The sequence below is a fragment of the Trachurus japonicus genome, chromosome 9, assembly GCF_045865225.1.
Source record: "Trachurus japonicus isolate A0001 chromosome 9, Traja_1.0".
Taxonomy (NCBI): Eukaryota; Metazoa; Chordata; class Actinopteri; order Carangiformes; family Carangidae; genus Trachurus; species Trachurus japonicus.
In genome coordinates this window covers 29,764,668-29,787,925 of record NC_140915.1, presented here as the reverse complement: position 1 = coordinate 29,787,925, position 23,258 = coordinate 29,764,668, and the positions used below count along the sequence as shown (strand labels likewise).

Below are 23,258 nucleotides of genomic sequence, written 5' to 3'. Positions count from 1 at the left end.
CTCTGTCTGTTAATGTGTGTGTGTGCGGCTATGTGTTCCATGCATGGCTTTTAACGTGTGGGAACATATATGATGGGATTTCAGCTATCATTTCTCACATGATAATGTTTGTTATCATCTACCCTGAGCACCATTAGAATATGCATGATTCCTTTGTCTGAATGTTTGACATTTGGGGGTTTATGGACATACAAAGCAGAATCTCTAATCATATAGCTTCATTATGCCAGTGTCAGACATAGATCTTGCGCAGGAGGGGCTTGTGGTACCTTCGGGTCTAGTTCAGGGCTGCACACAGCACACCGAAGAGGACCAATGGCGGTTTCCTCCTCCCCACACTCCAGGGGACTGACTGACAGGCTTAATGACACTGTCGGGGTTACAGCACGTCTCCAACTCATTTTCCAATGTGATTGAAGTTCGCAGTGGGTAGCTTTTCATCAGTGTTGAGCAGACAAAAGGGACCTTTTCAGTGTTGTCTTTGTATGTGTGTGCAGTTTGTGTGTTTGCACGCCTGCAGCTCTGAGGAGATGCACAAGAGAAAAATCACTTTATGGCTGTTATCTGGGCTATGTCGGAATCACACGTTCCCAGAGATGATGAGTTTTGTAGGGGCCTGTCTCCAGCGTGCACTACGCCTGTTTATTGCAAACCATATACACACACACACACACACTGGTGCACTTGGAGACAGACTGATCAGGGAAGGCTGCACAAACAGGATTTTATGTCTCGGTCAGTGTTTTCATTAAACCAGCTTTTCTTTGTGTAGTGATTGGGATTTACAAGTCATCTTATGAACAGAAACTAAATTTGAAGAGAACGCCGTCGGAGCGTTAGTGAGCAGACATAAGAGTAACGCAGTGTCCGGGAAGTTTTATGTGAAGTCCAGTCTTATTTAGTCTCCAGTGTACATAGCAGGGCGTCCATTGGCTGTGCAGCTCGGCAGACTCTGGTTACAGTCCACCTCAGTTTGGGCCTGAGCCATCCGTTGCTGCAGATGTGGGATGAGTCATGTAATAGTTGTTGCTGTTGGCTCAGCTGTATTGCTGAACCCCCTCCTCCTTTCTCATTTCCGCCCCCTTCCTCGCCCTCCTTTTCTTAGGTCCTCGACACTAGCCCCGCTCGCCTTTGTTAAGCAGCAGTTTGGGCAAATGTAATGGCTGTGTATCCTGCTGCATCACTCACAGTGTGATGAGGCCAATCTAAAGGCGCATTGTGTGAAGCCACACTGTTTTTTTGTTGTTTTTTTTACTTTACCGTCTTGTTCTTGACTGGAGGAAGGAGAACTGGGGTGTTGCATATGTGTCTGCTTTGAGTCAGCTGACAGTCTTTGGCTCTTGCTCATGATTACAAAGTCCCCCACCCTCCCCCATTACCCCCCCCCCCCCCCCCCACCTGGAGCACCTTCTTTTAGCTTCAGCTTGTCCTCAGTGGAGAGAGTGTAGCAGAGCCAAGTGTTCCTCCTACGCTGGCAAATCCCACTTCTTACATTGCGTGACCTCAACACAACAGGCATTCCAGAAAAATCAGGCCTTCAAATTCCAACACAGTCCCTGCAGAGTGTTTGGTAAACATATTCCCCTCTCTGCTCGCTGTCTGGGCCTGCCTCCTCCTTCCCTGAGCAGCCCCCTTTTTTTCCCTTCATGTATCATTGTCCATTAGGATGGATTGCTCCTTCTTCCTCAGAAAGCTTTTGTTTTAAGGAGCGGAGACAGATGTGTGTTTTCGTGGGCACAGGATGTGTTCCAGGGGCCAGAAAGCAGCTCTAAGCAAATGCGCTTTTTCGGTGGGGCTCGGCTGAGATGCCCACTTAATTTGTGGCTGAAGGGCTGTAACAAAAGCCAATCACCCTTCCACTCTGGCTTCTATTCTGCCAGAGGCGAAAGATACAATCAGGGCCCCTGCTAGCAACAATTTACCTTCACTGTCAATCGGAGTCCTGTGGCGGGTGCTCACAGCTGGAGGCACCACTGGCAGGTGGCCCAGCGTCTCCTGGAAAACAGGCCTTAAAAGCAGCAATAACAGCCCCATCGTCCCTTCCTGTCTCATCTGCGCTGCGCCCGACGCTGCAACTTGGCACGCCGTTGACGTTTCATCTGCCATCATCTTTATCTCCCATTCTGCCTGTCTTCCTGGTTGTCGATGGTCCATATTATCCGCAAATGAAAGGTATCAGTGCAGCTCTGCTGTACTGTCCTGGGAAATTTTGGACTTAAGGAAACTAATTAGGCAATTCTGGTTATGATCCTTCTGTCTTTACATGCACAGACACACACACACATTCAAAACAGGGACAGAGCCTCCCCAGGAGGCACATGTGTCTTGGATGGGACATGGAAAGGAATGTTCCTGGGATTTGGTTTCCATCATGCTGCACTAAGGGAGCTTACCATCCTCATGGTCTTAAATCTCTGTCACAGTGGGAGGTTGTGTGTTTTTGAACAAATGTGCGTGCGTGCGTGTGTGTGTGTGTGTGTGTGTGTGTGTGTGTGTGTGTGTGTGTGTGTGTGCATATGTGCATAATGTGTTTATGGATGTGATAATACAGCCCAGCAGTAAGATCCTCCTTTCAGTCTTTATCAGGCGCACCAGTTCTGTCCGCCTGGGGGCTAAAGCGAAAGAGCCAGTGGTGCTGAAAGCATGGGGTTAGTCTGGTGCAGCTTGGAGCAGCCACAGTCTCTGGACCAGTGAGGTGCGGAGGTGCTTTGGAAGGGACAGCCTCTTCTTTTCATCCCACCAAGTGTTGGTGTTGATGCTGTGTTCTGCAGGCTGTCCAGGCCACTGTAGCCACCCTCACCAGGCTTGTAATTACATTTAGGGAATAAAAGCACAGAGGGAGGAAGGGATTTGAATGGTCTGTGTGCTGTGCTGGGGGTAGAACGAGGTGCTTTCCTTCTCTCAGCTGCATGTCATTGTGGATTTATTTGCCCACCACTTCAGAGTATGAATCAGTATAAGGCATGATTGAGCTGACTATTGGACTTACAGGTATGCGATCGGAGGTTGCTTTGATGCAGGTTGTTTTTTTCTTCTTCTTATACTGTAGATGTTGATTTTTCTTTTGGATTGAATGAAAGAAAATATTCAGCTGCACTTGGTGGGATACAAGTTACATTACATATGACCTACCTTGATTTGCCACCTTTAAATTCAGCTTGCAGACCATACAGTATTTGTGAACTTATATTGTTCCCTCACAAAAATCCATCATGTTTTTTTTTATTTTCTGTTGAACGCGCCAGCAAATATTTGTTTATTCACACATCCATCAGACACAGAGCAATAATAGCATTCATTTGGAGCTGTGTTTGTGGCTACCTGACCAATATAAATCCAAAATTCACTCTCTCTCTCTTTAGATCTGTCATGGTCACCCAATTGCTGAAACATCCTTGGCAGATAGTACACACTGGGTTTATCAGAGCTGTCTTTGTTGACAATGGCTGCCTGCTGCTGCTGGAAAGAGGATCGATGGGGAGAGAATTTGTGAGCCAGAAAACAAAAACAATGACCTAAAAGAGCCTAAAAATCTATCTTTTTCTCCATGTGACCATGTGTGTGTTTCGCACATGGTCAGAAAAAACCATCGACCAGCAGGGCTGGTAAGTGTCTTGAAGGAAGCAGGGTGGTGTGCAGATTTTTACTTCCATCTCTCGTGTAGAGTACAGATGGTTGTGGGTGTCCTCATATTCGCTGCACTCACTAGAGAACAAACGTTTCTAATTCATAATTGAAGCAAAAGAGAGACTTGAACATTATGGCCTGTGGCAGTCGGCGGTTTATTATGTTAACCAGGAGCTATGAAAGCAGCCTCCGCTTCACCTCTGTTTCGCTGGTGTTGACCTGATACTGAGATGAGATGTGGGGGAACAGATCATTATAAAGATGTGCAGTACTATTCACTACTACAGAGATGTACTGTATGCTGACTTCCTGCCCGGGGGGGTTAAACATTTCATATATTTCTTAGACATGAAAAGAGAGAACTGAGGTTACAAAGGTAGATGACTGTCCTCTTGCCTCAGCTCTTTCAACATTGATCTACTTGAGATTCACAGTAATTTTGTGAATCTCGCCTTTTCATATGACAAAAAGAAAAAACACTTAAAACCAAAGCAATTGAAAGCAGCCATGCATCCTTCTATTTCACAGAAATCTGATGCAGTCTAAACCCATTAGGCATGAGTTACTTGTGGCTACAGATAGATCAGAGGGGAGCAGCACAAAAGCTCTGTCTCCCCTCTCAAAGAGAACTGTGAGGTGCTGAGGGTCTGGACATTTGGTTGTCACTCTTCATTTCTTTCATTGTGTCAGGCTGCTCCAGGCAACAGCTCTGGCTAGCTCATATTGATCTGGGTCCTCAGACCTTAACCTGTGTTCTCTTATCTCTCTCCTCTCCTCTCCTCTCCTCTCCTCTCCTCTCCTCTCCTCTCCTCTCCTCTCCTCTCCTCTCCTCTCCTCTCCTCTCCTCTCCTCTCCTCTCCTCTCTGCCACCTAACAAAAGAAATATGCATGTACCATTGAAAAGGGTTGGACTATGTACTCCTATACGTCAGGCCTGATTTGTCCAGCTGTGTTGGCTGACAGGGACGGTGCCTCCCATCCCTGGGCCTCCAAAACGCCCTTGAATAACCCCCCGCCTCCTGCGTCCTTGGATTGACTGCCCGACTTCCTGCTGAATGCTCTCAGATGCGAGTGGGGGCCTGCAAGCTATGCTATATTTGGCGCTGTGTCCTCAGACGCAGCAGGAAGCCGTAACAACAGCTAATTATCTTTTAATGGATGGACTTTGAAAATGACGTTGTATCATCAGATGTTGCATCTTTTAATTCAACGTTAGAGTCTGCGAGCCCTGTCTCACGACGGACACTACGATGCAATTCTCTTTGGTCATTTCAGACTGATGCAGTCAGTTTCCCCACACTGACGTCCACCTGAGAATCCCTGGACATGTGGGTCTTAAAACTGAGAGTTGTGAGGCACATTGTTGGCACGTTGGTATCTGAGAGCAGTTGTGTGATTCACCCGACAACAAAACCTTGGTCTGAAGTCAGTGGTGCAGTATTAGCTATTGTTTTAGGCAGCATTATCAAGGGAGTCATATGCGCCTACATATGCAGGTGCAGAACACAGACATACTGTCCACAAGCAGTTTGAGCTGAAAATGCGCATCAGATGTTCAGAGAAGTCAAGTGGAAAATTACAATACTGCCCCCAGAGGGCCGGAGCATTCTTTGCGACATTGTGTTTTGCTTAACATTGCCTTGTGTAGTGTGTGTCTCCTCTCCATAAACGAGGCTCTGCAGAGAAGCCTTGTTCAGTGCTACCTGGTGAATCCACAGTGTTTTTCATTCATCACCCTAACTGACTCTTTCACAGTTTCCACAGTGGAGGTCAAATTTATCTACACTTTTCATAATTAAACATAAAAGATGTGAACATTGTGATTTGTTACATTGTGTCATACTGTAGTGCTGTATTCAATTCAATTCAATTTTATTTGGGGTGGGTCAATGCAAGTTCATGAACAAAACATAATGAATCGTAAACAAGCCGGATTTTAGCCGCAAGCTAATTTCCCTATGTTCCCTAGTACAAAATACAATAACAATAAATAAAAACAAAAACATGTTATAAAATAGCAGCATTCAGTTTTTAGAATAATAATACAGATACAATACAGTAGTTTGACAGTAATACAAAAGTGCAACCGTGTCTCGAGCAAGAGATAAAGTGCTTACAATCATTAAAGTGCTTAGAAAGTCCTGGTAGTCATATCAAATAGAAGCTATGTTACAATAATAGATCTAAAGATGCAGTATGCAGTGCGTTGATACAATATGTAATCAAAGGGAGATAGAGATGTCAATCTGATTGGTTTATTAGCTTGGATATGCTAAAAGAGGCACAAACCATATGAACTGTGCATATTGACCAATTTTTCCACCATTTAAAAGTGCTTAAGTTATATGGACACAGCCCAAATACACTTTCACCAGTATAAACTATCTTTGTTTTGTTTTCATTTTTGCTATGTTTGTGCTGTTTTTTTTGAGTGATTCCAACAGGTAGCGTTTTGGATCAGAACAGTCATTTCTGATCACGCTCAGCAGTGTCACTTAAACTGCTCGTGACCACTGTTAGTGTTACTTTGGCAGCATCCCTTTGCTTTGACCCGAGCTTGAGGCTTTGCAAAATGGCAAACCTTGATGTTTACCTCAAACCTCCCCTGGAATGACTTTCAAACACCACTGTGATTTCCCCTTCTGTCACCACAAGGTCTCTCAAGAATTGATTCCCTGCACTAGCAGGCATCACACAGCTCTGCCCATGGAGATTTGACTTTAGCACAGAAATAAACAGCAGCCCCATGCAGCCCTTCAAGGCTTTGCTCTGATTTAGAGTACATTAAGATTCATTCACTGTGCCCTGCTTCCCCTGTGTGCCACCTCTTCAATTTCCTCTTCAACCAGACTTTAAATTCATGTGTTTATATCAGAAGGCAGGAGGGCTGTTTTTCCATTTGAACAATGCTGACATCCTGTCACAAGGGACAGAGCTGGGGCCGAGGTAGAAGCTGTCGGGGCTGGAAAGGTGGAGCCAAGCTCCGGCTCAGTTACCGTGGTGCCCTCCCTCTTTTTTTTCCTCACTTAACATTAGTGCACTTCTGGAGACCTGGTTTTGTCTAGCGCCGACAGAGAGAGGGAGCTTGAAATATCAAAACCCCACACCACTTGAAGGGAGCAGTCAAATTTTCCACCAACACCAATAGAGACTGTCAGATTCAATTTTACCCTGTGCCTCTTGTGTTTCTTCCTCTCGGCAGCCTGTTTGCCACCAATTCGCACAGAATATTTTCGAACACACACATGCACATACTGCTCGAGCATAGACGCCCCAGCGTGAATGCACAAATACATGCTAATGCAAAAAAAAAAAAACATGGCCACACACACTCACAGATATAATCCACAGAGCTCTGGGATACATTTGGTTGATTTGTGTATTACTTTGTGTCTCTGTGTAAGGATGTGTGAGTGGATATATACTGGGTCTCTGGAGTAACCACAAATGATCCACCATTTGCCTGGCACCAGTGCACAGACTACCCACAGCTCAGACACAGAAAATGTTTTTTTTTTTTTCTTTCTTTTTCACCAGCATTGCCTGCACCGCAGCTTGTCTGTATCATTAGTTCGCTTCATGTGATGCTGCATGCGTGTTTTCTGTGTCTGCGTGCTTGTTTCTGAGTGTACAGTTGTGTGTGGATGTGTGAGTGTGTGACCGTCTGAGCAGCAGACAGCCTGACAGACCGCATAGGAGCCGTCACGAGTGCCCTTACCCGTAGCTTGACCTTTAGTGACAATCAATCCTGTGTGAACGTGTCCTGCGAAGGCTAAAGGAATTATCAAGCTACAGGCCCGCTGGCGTCATTTATCTACAAGTCGGAGGTCGCGCAGGTCGTAGGAAAACAAGTGGCTCCAGTGGTATCTCATCACTGTTAATAGATCAGATTAGCTCTGATGATTGATTAAAGAAATTTGTTAACAGCCAGGTACGTATGGTATCTGAGTTCTTCTGAAAACAAACAAAAACAGGCTTTTCAGGGCGGTGCGTGGCGCAGTGGTTAAGGCGGCCGCCCCATGTAGAGGCTACAGTCCTCAACGCAGGCGTCCCTGGTTCGAATCCTGCGTCGGGCAGACCTTTCCTGCATGTCATTCCCCCTCTCTCTGCCTCCCCCTTTCCTGTCTATCTCACTATGTGCTGTCAAATAAAGGCAAAAACGCCAAAAAATATATTTAAAAAAAAGCAAAAAAAAAACCAGCCTTTTCATAAGTAGCCTTTCCAGAATAAGGTACAGTAAGGACACGGCCTGTTTTGCATTGATTTGTGAATCTGGAAACAACAGAGTTACGCGTTTCATGAATATTATTTCAAAACTTGGAAAGGTAAAAAGAGGGGGCCCCGTAATTTGGCTCCAGACGAACCAAAGTTGAATTCGACTTGGCCTGTGCTGCGCTTATCAGCCACAGCGGACTACTGAATCCTTCTGTGTACAGTACGTGTGTATGTGTTTGTGTCTGTGTGTGTGTTCACGTTATGCTCGTGAGTGCGCGTGCGTGTGTGAGAGGAGAGCAATCAGGCACAGCTGTACCTGCACTCGCTTGGCAGAGCACAGCATTTGCCTGCTCAAAAAACAGAAGGTTTTGATATGGCGGAGAGGCAGTCATTTGGCCGATCTAATGGTGGCTCCCATAGGATCCATATCTGTGTGCAAACACCGAGCCAGAAAAGAGAATGGAGTATACACTCATAAAACCAGCTGAATATTTTATCATATTCATCCCCGCCCCCCAGCCTCCGCACACTGACTTCACCAGGGTGCCTCCTCTGCTCCCCCACATATATGCCTTTTTTTTTGCACATGTACACGCATCATCAAGAAACATGCACCTTTTAGAAGGCATCATTCGAGCGAATCTCCTCGCTGGTCTGCTGCGTCTCTGAGTTTATTGCAGTTGAGATGTTTCCTTTTTTGTCAAAATGCATCTCTGCAGGTGAATTCAGATCTAAAGACATTCTCGCCCTGGGGATGTCTCCAGCGTTCTCTTCTCTCATCCTTCAAACACAATCCCTCCCGCAGCCTTTTATCTCCCCCTCCTCCCCTCTCTCCCTCCTCCTCCTCCTCTGCCCCCCCGCCCCGCCCCAGCCCAGTTCCCCCCAGTGTGCGGTTCTGTTCCCTGCCAGCCAGCTCCTGTTGCTGCCTGAGCCCAGCTCGTTAAAGGAAACACTGGTGCATGGTCCTCTTCACCTTCCCTCTGCACCGCCTTTTAATTAGACAGCTGTTTGTGTGTGTGCAATGGAATACATCGGTGTGTGTGTGTGTGTGTGTGTGTGTGTGTGCATGTGTGTGTTGAGTGTTTGTATGGAGGGCTGGAGTGTTTTCAGTCACATGAGTCATCTTTTTGAAGTGATTGATATCACAGTGGCTTGTTTGTTTCTCTGATGTTCAACCCAGGCGTTAGGTAGCAGCGTACGCTCAGTAAACACTCTGCTGCTTTTGGACACACACATTGTGTTTGATCGGTTTAGGTGTTTTTCTGTGCTAATTCCTCTTGTGTGTCTGTGTTATAAAATAAAAATTATTGAACATCTGCTTTTTTAATAACATATCGAAGGTGTTATATACAGAAATGTGACAATACTGTATGTGTCTTTATTTTTAATCAGGTGTCTGCAATCTCTGCATTCATGCTACAACGTGTTTCCCAAACCGTACGTGTGTATTAGTACAGTGGCAGACAGGGTTGTCCCCACGGTTGTAATAGAATCAAACCTGTTGTTCATCCCCTCTTGTCAGGAGGGGGGTGACTCCTCTCTCCTCTTCTATATAATCCCATTAACAGCACTTCGCTGAAGTAGTGGCTGCCCTGCAGGACATGCAGTTTGGACAGAGGGCAAACTGTTGGCTCTTTAACACCTCACACGTTCTAGCCTCTCTCTGTCTCTCTCTCTCACACTCACTCACTCACTCACGCACCTGTTCAGTATTGCTCTCTCTCTCTCACAACCCGAGTAATTTTATCAAAAAATACAGGGTGTGTGATTTTTCTTGAACAATTTCCGATATGAATGTATTCACTAACATAAAATTATATCTTTCTGAAATCTACAGTACTTACTCCTACTAAAATTAGGTTGTAAACACGCCCATATCTTTGTTTGCCTATTTTGTTAATAGTGGTTGTCTTCTCTAAGAGGCCTGGCTGGCCATAAACCCGCTGGTTATATCTCCATGACAACCATACTTGTCCCCATAGGCTCAGAGTTGATGATAGCCTTGATTGTTTGGAGTATATCAGAGCTTATAGGTCCAAAGTGAAATAAGAAGGATTTTCAAAGGCATATTCACACAGCTGCGAGGCGAGACATAACCACATAGCTCAACACAGCGGTGAAGTGGTGGGCAGCACGCTGTTGTTCAAGGGAATGAAATAAAACACACACCAGGGGCTCAGAGTCACAATACGCACACAGCACCAGGCCCAGCCATCAAGAGCGGCTCTGCTGCATGACATAAGGGGCTAATTATGCTAAGTACAATACATTACCTCTAGCATGTGCTATGAAAGCAGCCATTTCTCTAATGTGCTGCAGAATATAAACATACTTAGTGGAGGAGGCTGATAGTGGAGAATCGGCAAGAAACCCGAAACCACCGTCCTTGTCAGAGGAATGAAATGGAATAATGTTGTTTGAGCCAAGCATTTCTGATTAACATGTCATCTCAGCCCTCCCCTGCTGCCTCCCTCATCCTTTTCTCCCCTTTCTTAGACAGAACCAGTTTACCTTTCATTAGGAGGCCCTTGGTGTAAAATGTGTTTGCTGATTAGAGCCAGCAGTTTATCAACAGTTTATAAAGGATGGTGTTAGGATTAATCAAATCAGCACACATCCGGTGAAGGGCTGGACTCTGTAAACACAATCAGATCTGACTCTGCAGACGGGATGAGTGAAGTAGGGAGGGGGGGAGGAGGAAGAACAGCGAGGGAGGATAGATAAGTGCAGAAAAGAAATGGAATCAAATTAGAATGAAGTCAATTTGGCAGAAATTATGTATTTCGGGCAATTATTTCTCTCCCAGACAGAATGTTATTTCGCGATACTGCGGGGGAGTCAAAATGAGCAGTGGTGAGAGAGGGGCTGCAGTCAGAAGTGGGAGAGATACGGTCCCAGTGTCTGTCCCTGAGCCAAACACAGTGCATCCTCCATAACTGGCAAGCCTGGCTCCTCATTATCTACCTATCTGGGCTTCCATCTGAGGAGAAAATGCAGCGTTGCAGTCTCACTTTAGAGGGACACTGATCACAAGAGCAACTCATCTCAGCTGGAGAAAGATTGCGCTCTCCCTTTCGCCCCCCCCCCCCCCCCCCACACACGTCTCCCACCGCATCCCGTTGAAGACAGACAAGGATGAGGAATCCTCTCTGTTTTCTGCTCAGAAAAGTGGAAGTTTGAGTCAGGGAGATGGAGCAAAGCTTCAAAAGGCACATGTAATTGAGCAGCCCTAGATAGGCTATCTGGGAACATGAAACAGCAACAGTTGTGACGGAGGGTAATTGCCTCCCTGGGCCCGTATAATGCCTTGTCGAGTCTTTAAACTTGAGCAAATTGCTGGAAGTCCTTATGTCAGCAGGTAATTGGTTCCAGGCATCAGCAGCTATGTGAAATGAAGGAAAGATAGGTTGGTTGAGGTGTATGTGTGTGCATTTAGAAAAAGAATGTATGAAAGATTCAAAGAAAAGTGTTTGTCTTTAAAAGTGTCTGTGGAAGCGCTCTGTTGTATTGATTTTTTTCTCCCTCAACAACGTGCTTTGCTTTTCATTTATTCAGAGGGCTCGATACTTTCATTATGTGGCGCTAGAGCAAAGTAAAAATATCTCCCCACTGCGGGTGCATTTCTTCAAATTACATCTTGATGTATTTGTGGAATAATATCTATGTAAATTTTCCAGACGGCGCGGCTCTGAAACTGAATGCAGGTGTCGGCGGCCAGTTTTGTAACATATGGATATGAAAAGTATTGTCATGAATACCTTACAGCAGAAGCTACATGGGCTAGCTCATCCATTCACTGTAACTGACTGTCTTTAGACTTGACCCCTAAGACGACCCAGGTCATCCCTGCTGCTGAGGCCCCAAGCTACACAAGATGGGCAGCGCTGTGGCCTTCACTGTCCGTCCTCTCTTCTGGCCTTCATCCCAGCCCTCCCCTCCTTGCTGGAGGATGCAGAGTGGGACCTCAGGAAGGAGATGCTTTATTAGCTGGGCCCTGCATGATTAATTGAACATCTGTTCACACAAAGACAGCTGACCCCAATTCCCAGCTGTTTACCCTCTGTATAAACAGTTAATAAGCCTGCAGTGAATGTGTCACATAGGAGGTCGTGACTGCATTTTGTGAAACCTCTCCATTTCACTGCTCAACCTCTTCCTTCTGCAGTTTGAGACATTGCGCTGTGTAGTTTTTTATTTTCACAGGTGGAGACCGCTTGAGAATATGGAAGGCAGCGTAGATGAGAATACACAGAATATTGTTCTCTATGTTTTTAGCTGGAGGGATCTTGCCTGCAGTCAGTCAGTCAGTCAGTTTGTAGCCCCCCCACAGCTCTGGTGAGAAGCTCAAAAAGCCCTTCTCCTCCCCCTCCTGATTAGCTGTGTCTTTGTTCTGTTGGTGGTGGCACGCCATGAAGTGTGATTGCAGTGGGCAAACTGACGGCTTTAAAGCAAGCCTGCTGCTGCGCTGATCTGCATCACACATTACCCCCTCCTTACTCAGCAAAGACAGAATCAAATCAAGTTTTTTTTTGTTGGGTCTCTGAGCCGTAAGCTTCCTAAGAGATTTGGGAACTTTTTTTTTTTTTTAACTTTTTTTTCTTCCCACTTCCTTTACAGTACTTCTGGATGAATGGGTGTTTAAGTGTGGGTGGGGAACATGATGCAAAGGCAACAAAATTACTCACTGTAGACAGAATGTGGGTTTAATTAATGGGACAATTTAAGATTTTTTTTCAATCATATTACCTTGCTGACTTCTCACGTTGCTGTCTGTGTTTCTCTCTGTCTCTCCATTCACAGGCTGCTTCAATGGCACTAAGCAGCTTGGGCCATGTATATACAGCCATAGGTGACTATCCAAACGCCCTGGCCAGCCACAAGCAGTGTGTCCTGCTAGCCAAGCAGTCCAAGGATCAGCTGTCTGAGGCTCGCGAGCTGGGAAACATGGGGGCCGTCTACATCGCCATGGGAGACTTTGACAATGCTGTGCAGTGCCACGAGCAGCACCTGGGGATCGCCAAGGCTCTGGAAAATAAACGAGAGGAGGCCCGGGCCTATAGCAACCTGGGCAGCGCCTACCACTACCACCGTAACTTTGACAAGGCCATGTCTTACCACACTCACGTGCTGGAGCTCGCCCAAGAGCTGGAGGAAAAGTCCATCGAGATGAGAGCCTACGCAGGACTGGGTCACGCCGCGCGCTGCATGCAGGACTTGGAGAGGGCCAAGCAGTACCACGAACAGCAGCTGGCCATCGCCGAGGGTCTGAAGGACAGGGCGGCAGAGGGAAGGGCCTCCTCCAATCTGGGTATGTATTCAAAAGAAAAAAGACAAGCTCCTCCATATGTCTGCTTTATGTGGTCTCCATGGTAACATTTCTAAGAATAATCAATATCCCCAATCTGAGGAAATGACTACTGAGGTTTGTGTTCAGTGTATTTACATTTCAGACCTGTCTTGAGAACACAAGTCTAAATCAAAGAAGTCCAGTTTAAGTTGTACATTTATAAGATACCAAGATATTGAATGGTGGTTTATGTTGCTATGACACTGGATTTTACGGCTCTGAAAGGTCAATAATTTTATTATCTGGCTAAAATGAGAGAGGTTAGCATCTTTAGCCACCGTAAAATGTTAAGACAGGTTCTACTTTTTTTTTCTTTTTTTTTTTTTACAAACACTCCCTGCCTTTGTTTTGCCAGAGGCTTCTATTGTTGGTGTGGACATGACCTTGGTCTGCTAGTTGAACACTATCAGTCCATTCTGTCTCTGTTTCAGTGTGAGCATTGATCATTGGAGTGAATCTCACAGGGACACACACTGGTTGATTTTCGTTATTTATACTCTCCACACAAGTAATTAATGAGATCAGCCAAAATAGTGCAATCTCTCCAACATGGACCTGACTGAAATCCACTCATAGCATGTACAGTATGTAATGAATGTAGCTCGTGTTTTCTGTTCAGACTCCTCTCTGACCTTTGTAGTCGAGGACAATGCGAAGGTTAGTGTCCAGCAGCAGCACATATGATAAATCTTCGTCTTCGCACATCCTCAGAGATAAGGAAACACCTGGCAGCTAGATAATACAACATCTTGCATACTGGATGTAGGTGATCTCATTGTTTGTTTCAAAGTGTTTTTTAGCTACATTGGATTTAGCTGCAATAAGACAGCACTGGGGAAATTGGATGAAACAATGAGACTGAATATTACGATTCAGCAACAGTGCTTTCTGTGTGTTCTTGGGTTGATTATTCTGCAAATGCAGTCCTGCTTAACCTCTCATTGTTTTGGGGATACAGTATAAGAGCTTCCACTTCATTGTAGTGTTTCCACTCTGCTGCTGCTGCTGCTGCTGCTGGCTGCATTATTTCCTGTGTCCTTGTTTTTAAATGAGGTGTTTACTTATTGTTTTCATAGATATTTATGGTTAGGAAGACCTGAGTGTTTTCTTACTTTCAGGCAGAGGCCAGCAGTATATTACTCTATTATCATGACTTTATGTTAAGTTGTTTTTAGATACAGTAGTTAGGGTTTGCATAATGTCCTGCGGTGAACAGTGCCCAGTAGATTATGCAAACATAAAATAGTGGAGTGCAGGGCTTCTGCATGGGACCCAGAGAAGAGAAAAGGCGTATGTTATAGCTGGCAGTCATTCTGGATCCCAGTAAGGTATCTACAGTGATGGAACGTCAGCATATAACGCTCACAGTCAGAGTGTAAATAAACCCCCATAAAAATGTATAATTTTTCACTGGAAACGTCTCCACATTAATCTGCTCAGCTCTCACCTTCACACCGGCTTGGATTTAATAAGATCTTGAGATGAAAAGTGGTGTGAAGATAAATAAAAGAAGATGGGAATGGGCAAAATTAAATATACAACCAGATCTCTTGATTGAAACTTAAAAAGTAATTATTACAGCCAACCCCTGCTAAAAATTAAATTAATACAAATATAACCTTGTGGAGTCTAATATAATACTCCCGTGCAGTATGTGTTAATATAATGGTAAAAGCAACCTTGGGAATAAAAGGTGTCCCAGTATATTCAAGACCCCGTGAGATATATGGTGTGACCAATTCTCCTGTATTTAGTCCAGCAGTTACAGCCTCCGCTGGATGACTTATGACAGCCATCAAGATGGCAGTAAAGCTGACTCTAATGGACAACTAAGAGGCATAATAGCTCCTCCCAGATGAATTATTCTTTAACCTGATGAGTAAACGTGTGCAGGCAGAGAGTGGGGTTAATCAGCCAAACATAAATTGAAGTCGTCCTTTGACCGGACTAATGGTCCTGTGTTGCTCTCAGCTCCAACACACACCTGATTTTTAGAAGTGCAGTTGGCAACTGGTCGTCATAAATTAGGGAGCAGATTTTATGATGCTACAGTACATGAGAGCTTTATGTCGAGTGGTCACTACGCTCCGTGTTAGGCGGCAAATTTATTTCTATCAGTGGTATGAATGTCATTATGGCGGCTCGAGAGCTCGTGGCCATTATTAGTTTCAATATTACAGTTTTCCCATCCATGACAGGGTAATGATAGCATAGCTGGTGCAATGTCAGAGACCTCCAGCTGGTGACGGAGGAGAAACTCAATGAGTGGGTGGTAACTATGAAGCCTGTTGCTTCATGGAGACGGCCTGGTCAAGCTGGTCCATCATGTGGATGCAGTAACTCTTGACATCCAGGCAGGAGGGGCTCCACGCTGCCTGCACTGATGATGATACTTCTTGTCTGTTTTCTTTCTCCCTCCTCTTCCCTCACTTTTTGATGCCACCCTCTCTCTCACTTTCTTCATCTACTCCCCTCACCCCTACTGATTGTAATCTGCAGCTGTCAAGCTCCCAGTAATTGAAACTGACTTGATGAATCGCTTAATTACCTTTAATAGCTGATTCAAGAGGAGCTGAATAATGAAGATAACAGAGAATGAAGTGGAGGTTGTGAAGCATCAGTCTGTAATTGCCCCATTGTTGTTGTTGTTGTTGTTGTTGTTGTTGTTGTTTTTTGTTTGCGGCAGTGGGGTGCGCGTTGTTATTCCGTCATCAACACCCGCAAGGATGACTAGCACAAGAAGATACGGGCTAAAACTAACAGGATGTTGTTACAGACTTCAAAAAATGCTGCCTTTATGCCGCGCACAAAGAGGGGAAGAATGATCGAGTGAAGATTAACGAGCAGTGATAAAAGCAAAAAAAAAAAAAAAAAACACTGGGCGAGAGATGGGAAGAAGAAGTTGCAGAAACAGGAAAAGAACAAACTTTTATTATGCCCTCTCAGCTTGTTGTTAATGTTGCGTGTAGTGTGGGTGGAGCAGCAGCTGACATGGCTGTGAGGTACAGTTGTATAGAGATCACCCTGCTTTAATATCTAACCATGATGCCCAGCGGTACCAGCAGCCCTGGCACAGCACACTCTGACCTATAAAGGATATGAAAATGTTGCTTTCCATCCCCATTTATTATTCATTAATTGGCTAACTTACCCCCTAGTCAGCAATATTTAATATCTGGGAGAGGACTGAAGCAGTAGGTTCCCATGTAGTTCACATTTCTGGTATTCATGAAACAGAATCTAAATTGTATTATTTTCCCCCTGCATTTCACTTCAAAGAGACTTTAAATAAGTTTGTTTGGAAGCATTTGTGTTTCATCCTTTTTAGTCTTCCTTGTGCTGGCGTTTTGCTCGGCTCACACCTCCTCATTTTGACCATGTGTCTCAAAGAAGTCACTCGAATTGTCGGCTCCATCAGTTGTAAACGCTGGAGGTAGGAGTCCTAATTAAGCTTTTCTTTTTTTCCCTCCTCTCCTCTTTTTATCCCGCGTCCCCAGGGAAGGCTTTCTTGCTGATGTTCACAGGAATAAAGCAACAGAAAGAGGAAAACAACAGGAAGAAGAATTCACAAAACAACACAGAATCAAGACAATGTGCAGTGCGATGCTCTGTTTTCCCATCTCGTCACTGGTCTTTAAAAAAAAATAAAAAACGGGTCATAGCTTCTGCGTTGAATTAGTTTCACTCCTTTTATGATAAAACACTTTCGCAATTACAGCTTTTTCCATTTACAGGTCATGTGGGAATGAGCAGTGGAGTCCACATTCACACAAAATCAGTGGAGAAAATCAGCTCCATCCAGACTTTTGATTAACAGATTTTATTACACATGCAACTGCAGCAATGTCACACCAGAAGATTAAGCGCCATGATTTGTGTTTTTAATCCACTATATTTGTTGTGAGCGGTGCAGAAATACAGTGACACCCTTCACCCTGACCCTGAGGCTGAGAGCTCATCATGGAAGGGTCATGAGAGGAATATGGTCAGAAGTGGCTTTATGTGAATGGCATATGAAGAGGCAGAATAATCAGGAAGTTAGCAGATCTGATAAATATCCACTGTCATGACACAAATTGACAATTAATGCATTATTACCATCACCATAACAACAACACTAACAGCAGTCCTTCACTACTGTTTTCAGACTGGCCACAGCAGGAACAAACTAAAGACCTGGGCCAGACTTGCCTGGGGCCATGATGCATAGAGATTATTTAGTTTTGTACCTAAGCCTTTGGGAGCGGCAGCGAGCATAGATATATTATTAGTCTGACCAGGAAAGGGAGCAGGAGAGTGCTGAATTTACGGAGGAATTTAGCGAGCCTAATGGCCCAGACAGGATGAATGAAGGAACGCTGTAAGGAGGAAGACAGAGGAAGAGCCTAACAAATACAGAAAAGGAGCATTTATCTGAGATGGGTGACATCTTTAACCGTCCATTAATGACTGGGTAAATACCCTGAGTAAATATTAGCAGGCCTGCAAAAGAGAGAGAGAGGGGGCAAAAGGAACAATGGTTGGAAAAGAGGTGAAGTGATGGTGGCCAGGACTATATAAATGCCAGTCTTACTAGAGAGATTCTGGCTGGCTAGCTGATCTTTGCAGCCTAGTCCCAAAATTTCTGTTTGTTGGAAAAGCAGCAGACGCTCCCTGCCTCCCCCAGCACGGCCCCCTTCACTCTCCTGACAGAGGACCATGCCAGAAACTGGACTAGAGAGGCCCTGCAAAACATGCTCCTCTGGTCCTTGTGCTTACACTAACGTTTCACTCGCTGTATGCGGTTATTATTCTGCTCACTGCATACTGTTAAATGAAACAAAAGAGCTGTGGCTTTCTACTGCGTCTAGCAACTGTGTCCTTTTAAAGGCACATCTGCAAATTCAGCATGAAACGTGATCTGTTCCTAAACGGAGAGACGATTGTGGCGAGAAAAAAAGGAAGAAAAAAAGTTGAGTGGAGATATTGAACATTGTTGGTTTAAGTGGTAGGAGGAATCAGATGTCGTGCGTGTGGACAGTTCGGCAACAGTTGGTTTAGCGAGCTGAAGGAGGAGGGGTTAAGGGGGTCAGCTGGAGCAGAGAGGAAAGCTGCTCAGCTGGTGCTGCAGGAGGACAAGTGCAGCACTCTTGGGTGTTTCGGTTGGAGGAACACCCACTCAGCATTTGTCCCTCTATCCATACTATGTGCTTTGTTTAAATCCTCCTTCTTCCTGTCTTTCCGTCAGTCAGACTGTAGGGGATGTCTATGTCTACGAGTAAGGATTTGTTACTAAACCCAGCCCCCCCAGCTCCACCCACTCCTTGCTCCTGCAGACCCCAAGAGGATCCAGTCTCTACCTCAGCTCACTACTTCCCCCAAAAGATCTTAACAGACACTATTATATACTGGCTTGTACTATTAGGCTTTGCATATGATAATGCAGTGTTTCAACTTCCATTCACTAAAACCTCATACTATAGTGTGATACACTACTGATCCCATAGTCAGACTATCACCCTTAAAGGGATAGTTCACCATTTTTTGAAAAAATTGGCAAGAACTGCCCTCAACAGGAACACGCATCAGCTGTTTTGCATGAATTTACCTCTAAAACAACTCTGTCTCGTAACGTTGTGTTATTATCTCATAGTGTGGTAAATGTGCACAACTTGTCCACGAGAGCGTTGTGGAGTTGTTGGATTGTGTATTTGATGAGTTTGATGAGGGAAACCAAGAAATCCCATTAGCCTCCGTAGCGTAGCTCTGAGCAGCTTGCGGCTCTGCTCCGCCGTTCTAATAATAGCTTGTACCAACAAATAAAGGAAACAAACCTACTGCTATGACTATAGGGATAATGGCAATGGGCTCATTTGCCAAAATGTTGAACCATCCCTTTAACTCATTCTTTTCAGCAGAGGTTGGTGCAAGCAGTTTTGTAAATACTTGTGACAGCAACACAATAATCTTGCACCTAAAAGGCATTCAGAGGCAATGAACTACTGCTCTGTTAGAGTAAAATGCTTTGTAAATGCTGTCAACCCTCTCTGGTATTTCCTTCAGCTATTGACACTCTCTGTTTTGATATTTTACACACACTAATCTCCTTTCTCAGAGATTCAAATTAGTATCAAATTGTCCACAGTCACTGCAATTTCAGCATCCTGCCCTGGTTTTGAGCTTCTCAAACGTGAATGTAAAATATAATGTTGACCTCATTCTAAAATATAAAATGAGGAACACACCCAACTCATTATCTCAGGCTCAGACTGGTCATCTCTACTCTATTTCTAGTATCAACCCAGCCCAGTGGCAGCAGCACCATTGTTGGTAAAATCCTCTTAGCTAACTGTAGGCAGTAGCGCTCTGGAGCTCCATAGCTCCTGGAAGAATGACACAGTGATTTACTCAGAACACGACACCATCCCTCAAAGTCATCACTGCAGCATATCCCTCTATGTACAGCCAGCTGTGTAATGAAAAGTGACAACACATTGCCATGATTGCCATGCTTTTAATGTCTTTTGTTATGGGGGGATGGATAGGGCTCTGGATGGATAGGGCTCTGTATAAAAGAAACTGAATGATGTGGTGTTCTTTATCCTGGGTTTTCACTGTCTTGGTCTCGAGCAGTGTGCGAAAGGAAAAAAAATAATCGAGCCATGGTTAATAGATTTTGGCATTTAGTGTGCACCACAGACTTACAGTGTTTACGATAGAGGCTCAGTTTAATTTCAAAATTGATACTATTTTTGAGGTCATTTTGATTTGGACTACAAGCCATAGTGCCTGCTCCAGCTTGACCCCCCCACCACCACTATCTCCCACTTTGTGTCCCAGCAGTATTTACCAGCATGTTTGGTGTGGTCTTATTTACTATCATGATGGATACTATTCCCAATAGGTCCCATAATCCTCTTATATGAGGAGGGGGCACAGAAATATATTTTTTGCCTCAAGTGTGCCTCCAGGCATTGCCTGAGGCTTATGACAATTTTGGCTGCAGTTTTCAAACCCAACCTCGAACCTGCCTATACATCCCAGCCTCTGCCCTGACTGTCTCCCCTGTCCCTCTGTTGAACACCAGAGCCAGTTTTAGCCTGTAGAATGGGACATGTTTGCTAGTAATACATCAGTAGGCATTATATATCTTCAGTAAGATCAGCCTCCATTGGGGAAAGCGTAACCTTGGGAGTGACTTTGTGGCGAGAGCTGTCATTGCTCCTCCAACTAGCCTTTCTGTGAATCCTAACATGCTTCCACTCTGAGGAAAGACTCCACAGGAAAGGCAAAGCTAAGAGGTTTGTCCAGGGTGTAGGAAATGTCTGTGCCAGCAAAACCTTGAAACCCCAAAACCTCATTGTCTGCTCCTCATTCATTTATTTTGGCTTGAGCAAATAACACTTTTGCTCTATTTGTACTGTACATTGTCCAAAGAACCACATGCAAGTTGTCATTCACAATCTAAATTCTCCCTGTGTTATTTGGTGCAACTGCCTCCTGTCTGTGTGCTGCTCCCAGCATACCAATTCCTTAGGGCAGTGACCTGATGATTACAAGGTCAGTTCATGTTGTATCACTTTAACCTGAGGCCGCAAGCAAGCAAACAAACAACAAATCAGGTTTGAGTTGTCAATAATTCTCTGCTACATGCTGAGTCATGATCTGAATTAAGTAGGCAGAGGCTCTTTGATGATGTTTTCTCAGAAAAATCCATCAATCGGCCCGCAGAGAAAAAAAAGGAGTTGGTTTCTATTCTGCGTTTGATTTTTAGACACTCAGTTCAGGCAGGTTCAGTGTGAAGATAATTCTCTCATTTAGACTTGATGTAGAGTGAAGTATCGGTGTTGGTGCATTTCACGGGTCTCGTGGGTCGTGTGAATTTCTTCCTTGTCCAACAACCCAGAAAAGTATTGGATGTATGTTACTGTATAGAGCAAATGCCTGGTGATGTATACAAAGGCCAACATGCAGCACAGTGGCTAATACTGTACACACCAAAGCTTTTTTCCATCCTCACTGGCATGACGTGCCGCTTTTTAATTGAGCCAACTTTCGAGCGCACATCCACATCACTATATTACATCTGCAGTCGTTTGAGCCGTCTGTTTAGTTTCACTCCCACTGTTTATGTAGCTTGTGTTCAGACCCACGATGTGGCAGGTTTCGGATGAAATAAATGGGAAAACACACATGGCGGTAACTAATCCCGGCGGCACCATCACATACTCACCGCAAGCCACAGAGCCCCCTCTCCGTCACTGGTTCCCACCCACTCTGGCTCCAGAACCATTTCCATCCCTGGTGTCCCATCACAGGCTGCACCCCAGTACTAGTAGCCCATTAGTCTCTGTGCTGATGCAGCAAAGTAGTGATGGGGGGCTGTACAGTATGGTGGTGGATGAAGAAATGCTGCTGGGTTACTCTGTCTGCCCCCGCCAGCCTGCAGCCATCCTCTCTGTGAGCTTTAATATTATTGGCGCAGTTATTATCATTGAAAGCTGGTTGACAAAAGCAAAAGAAGAGACCTAGAGAGATTAATAATGAATCTCAGAGAGAAGGAGGAGCAATAAGGAGGATATGCCGTGATGTCTCTTTACCCTCTGCTGTTTATTTGTCGGCGTGTATGAGTATGTGGGTGTGGGTGCACATTTGTTTGGATGTTGTGTCTATGTATGTGCGTGTGTGGTTTGTGCCAGATGGCTGCCTGGCTGTGGGGTATAGCTATTATTTTTCAGATGATGCCGTTTTATCAGAGATAATACGTTCGATGCACTGGGTCCTCCATTATTTATTGTTTCTCCACACTTATCTCATTTTTTCTAAAGTTATTTGCTGAGCTTTCCATCAGCACTTCAGTCCCTCACTTTTACTTCCTATGTGTTTCCTTCTTGTTCTCTCATAAGTATTTCCAACCCTGTGGAAAAGTTGTTGATTTTGGTAAAAACCCCTCTAAGACAGAATCATCAAAGACAGCTTAGACAGTCAAAAGGTTCTATTTTGGTGTTATAATAACTCTGTTTGATGGCACTACATTTTAATTACCATAATTTTGTGGGAGAGTGTTGTGTAAGCAGAGAACAGATGGCTCAGAGAGCATATTTTAACAACCAAATGACTTGTTTTGTACATGAAGAGCTGACGAGGCACTTGAATTTTACTCCATTTCTCCCTCAATGGGTCTTTAACTTCATCCTCTCGCTCTCTCTCTCCTCTATCCACAGGCATCATTCACCAGATGAAGGGAGACTATGAGACTGCACTGAAACTCCACAAAACACACCTGGCCATTGCTCAGGAGCTGAATGATTATGCTGCTCAGGGCCGGGCCTATGGTAACATGGGTAACGCCTACAACGCCCTGGGAGCCTTCGACCAGGCCGTTCGCTACCACCGCCAGGAACTGCAGATCTCCATGGAGGTCAACGACCGCGCTTCGCAGGCGTCCACCCACGGCAACCTGGCCGTGGCGTACCAAGCCCTCGGAGCCCACGACCGCGCTCTGCAGCATTACCAGAACCACCTCAACATCGCTCGCGAGCTCAGAGACGTCCAGAGTGAGGCGCGGGCTCTGGGCAACCTCGGCAACTTTCACTGCTCTCGAGGAGAGTTCCCTCAGGCCGTGCCCTACTATGAGCAGTACCTCCGGCTGTCCCCTGACCTCCAGGACATGGAGAGCGAAGGGAAAGTTTGTCACAATCTGGGTTACGCCCACTACTGTCTGGGCAACTATCAGGATGCCGTCAAATACTATGAGCAGGACCTAGCTCTGGCCAAGGACCTTCATGATAAACTGAGTCAGGCCAAGGCATACTGTAACCTTGGGTTGGCATTCAAGGCCCTGGGAGACTTCACTAAGGCAGAGGAGTGTCAGAAATACCTGCTGTCACTGGCCCAGTCACTGAACAATGCACAGGCTCGCTTTAGAGCTCTGGGAAACCTGGGAGACATATTTGTCTGTAAAAAGGACGTGGCCGGAGCCATTCAGTTTTATGAGCAGCAACTGGCCTTAGCTCACCAGGTATGGCCGCATGCAGCATGTGTACACGAGAGGAATTCATCACATAAATAAGAAATGTCATGCAGAATG

The 23,258-nt window shown here is 45.1% G+C and overlaps 1 protein-coding gene across 3 annotated transcripts in view; it reads left to right on the top strand.

Moving 5' to 3' along the window:
• LOC146981750 (tetratricopeptide repeat protein 28-like) overlaps nucleotides 1-23,258 on the top strand; it is a 179,025-nt gene that overhangs the window by 129,099 nt on the left and 26,668 nt on the right. For all 3 annotated transcript variants that reach the window (XM_085787272.1, XM_085787271.1, XM_085787274.1), the window contains 2 exons: nucleotides 12,643-13,150; nucleotides 22,393-23,189. In XM_085787272.1, coding sequence (XP_085643398.1) covers nucleotides 12,643-13,150; nucleotides 22,393-23,189 — 1,305 coding nt within the window. The remainder of the gene's footprint in view (nucleotides 1-12,642; nucleotides 13,151-22,392; nucleotides 23,190-23,258) is intronic.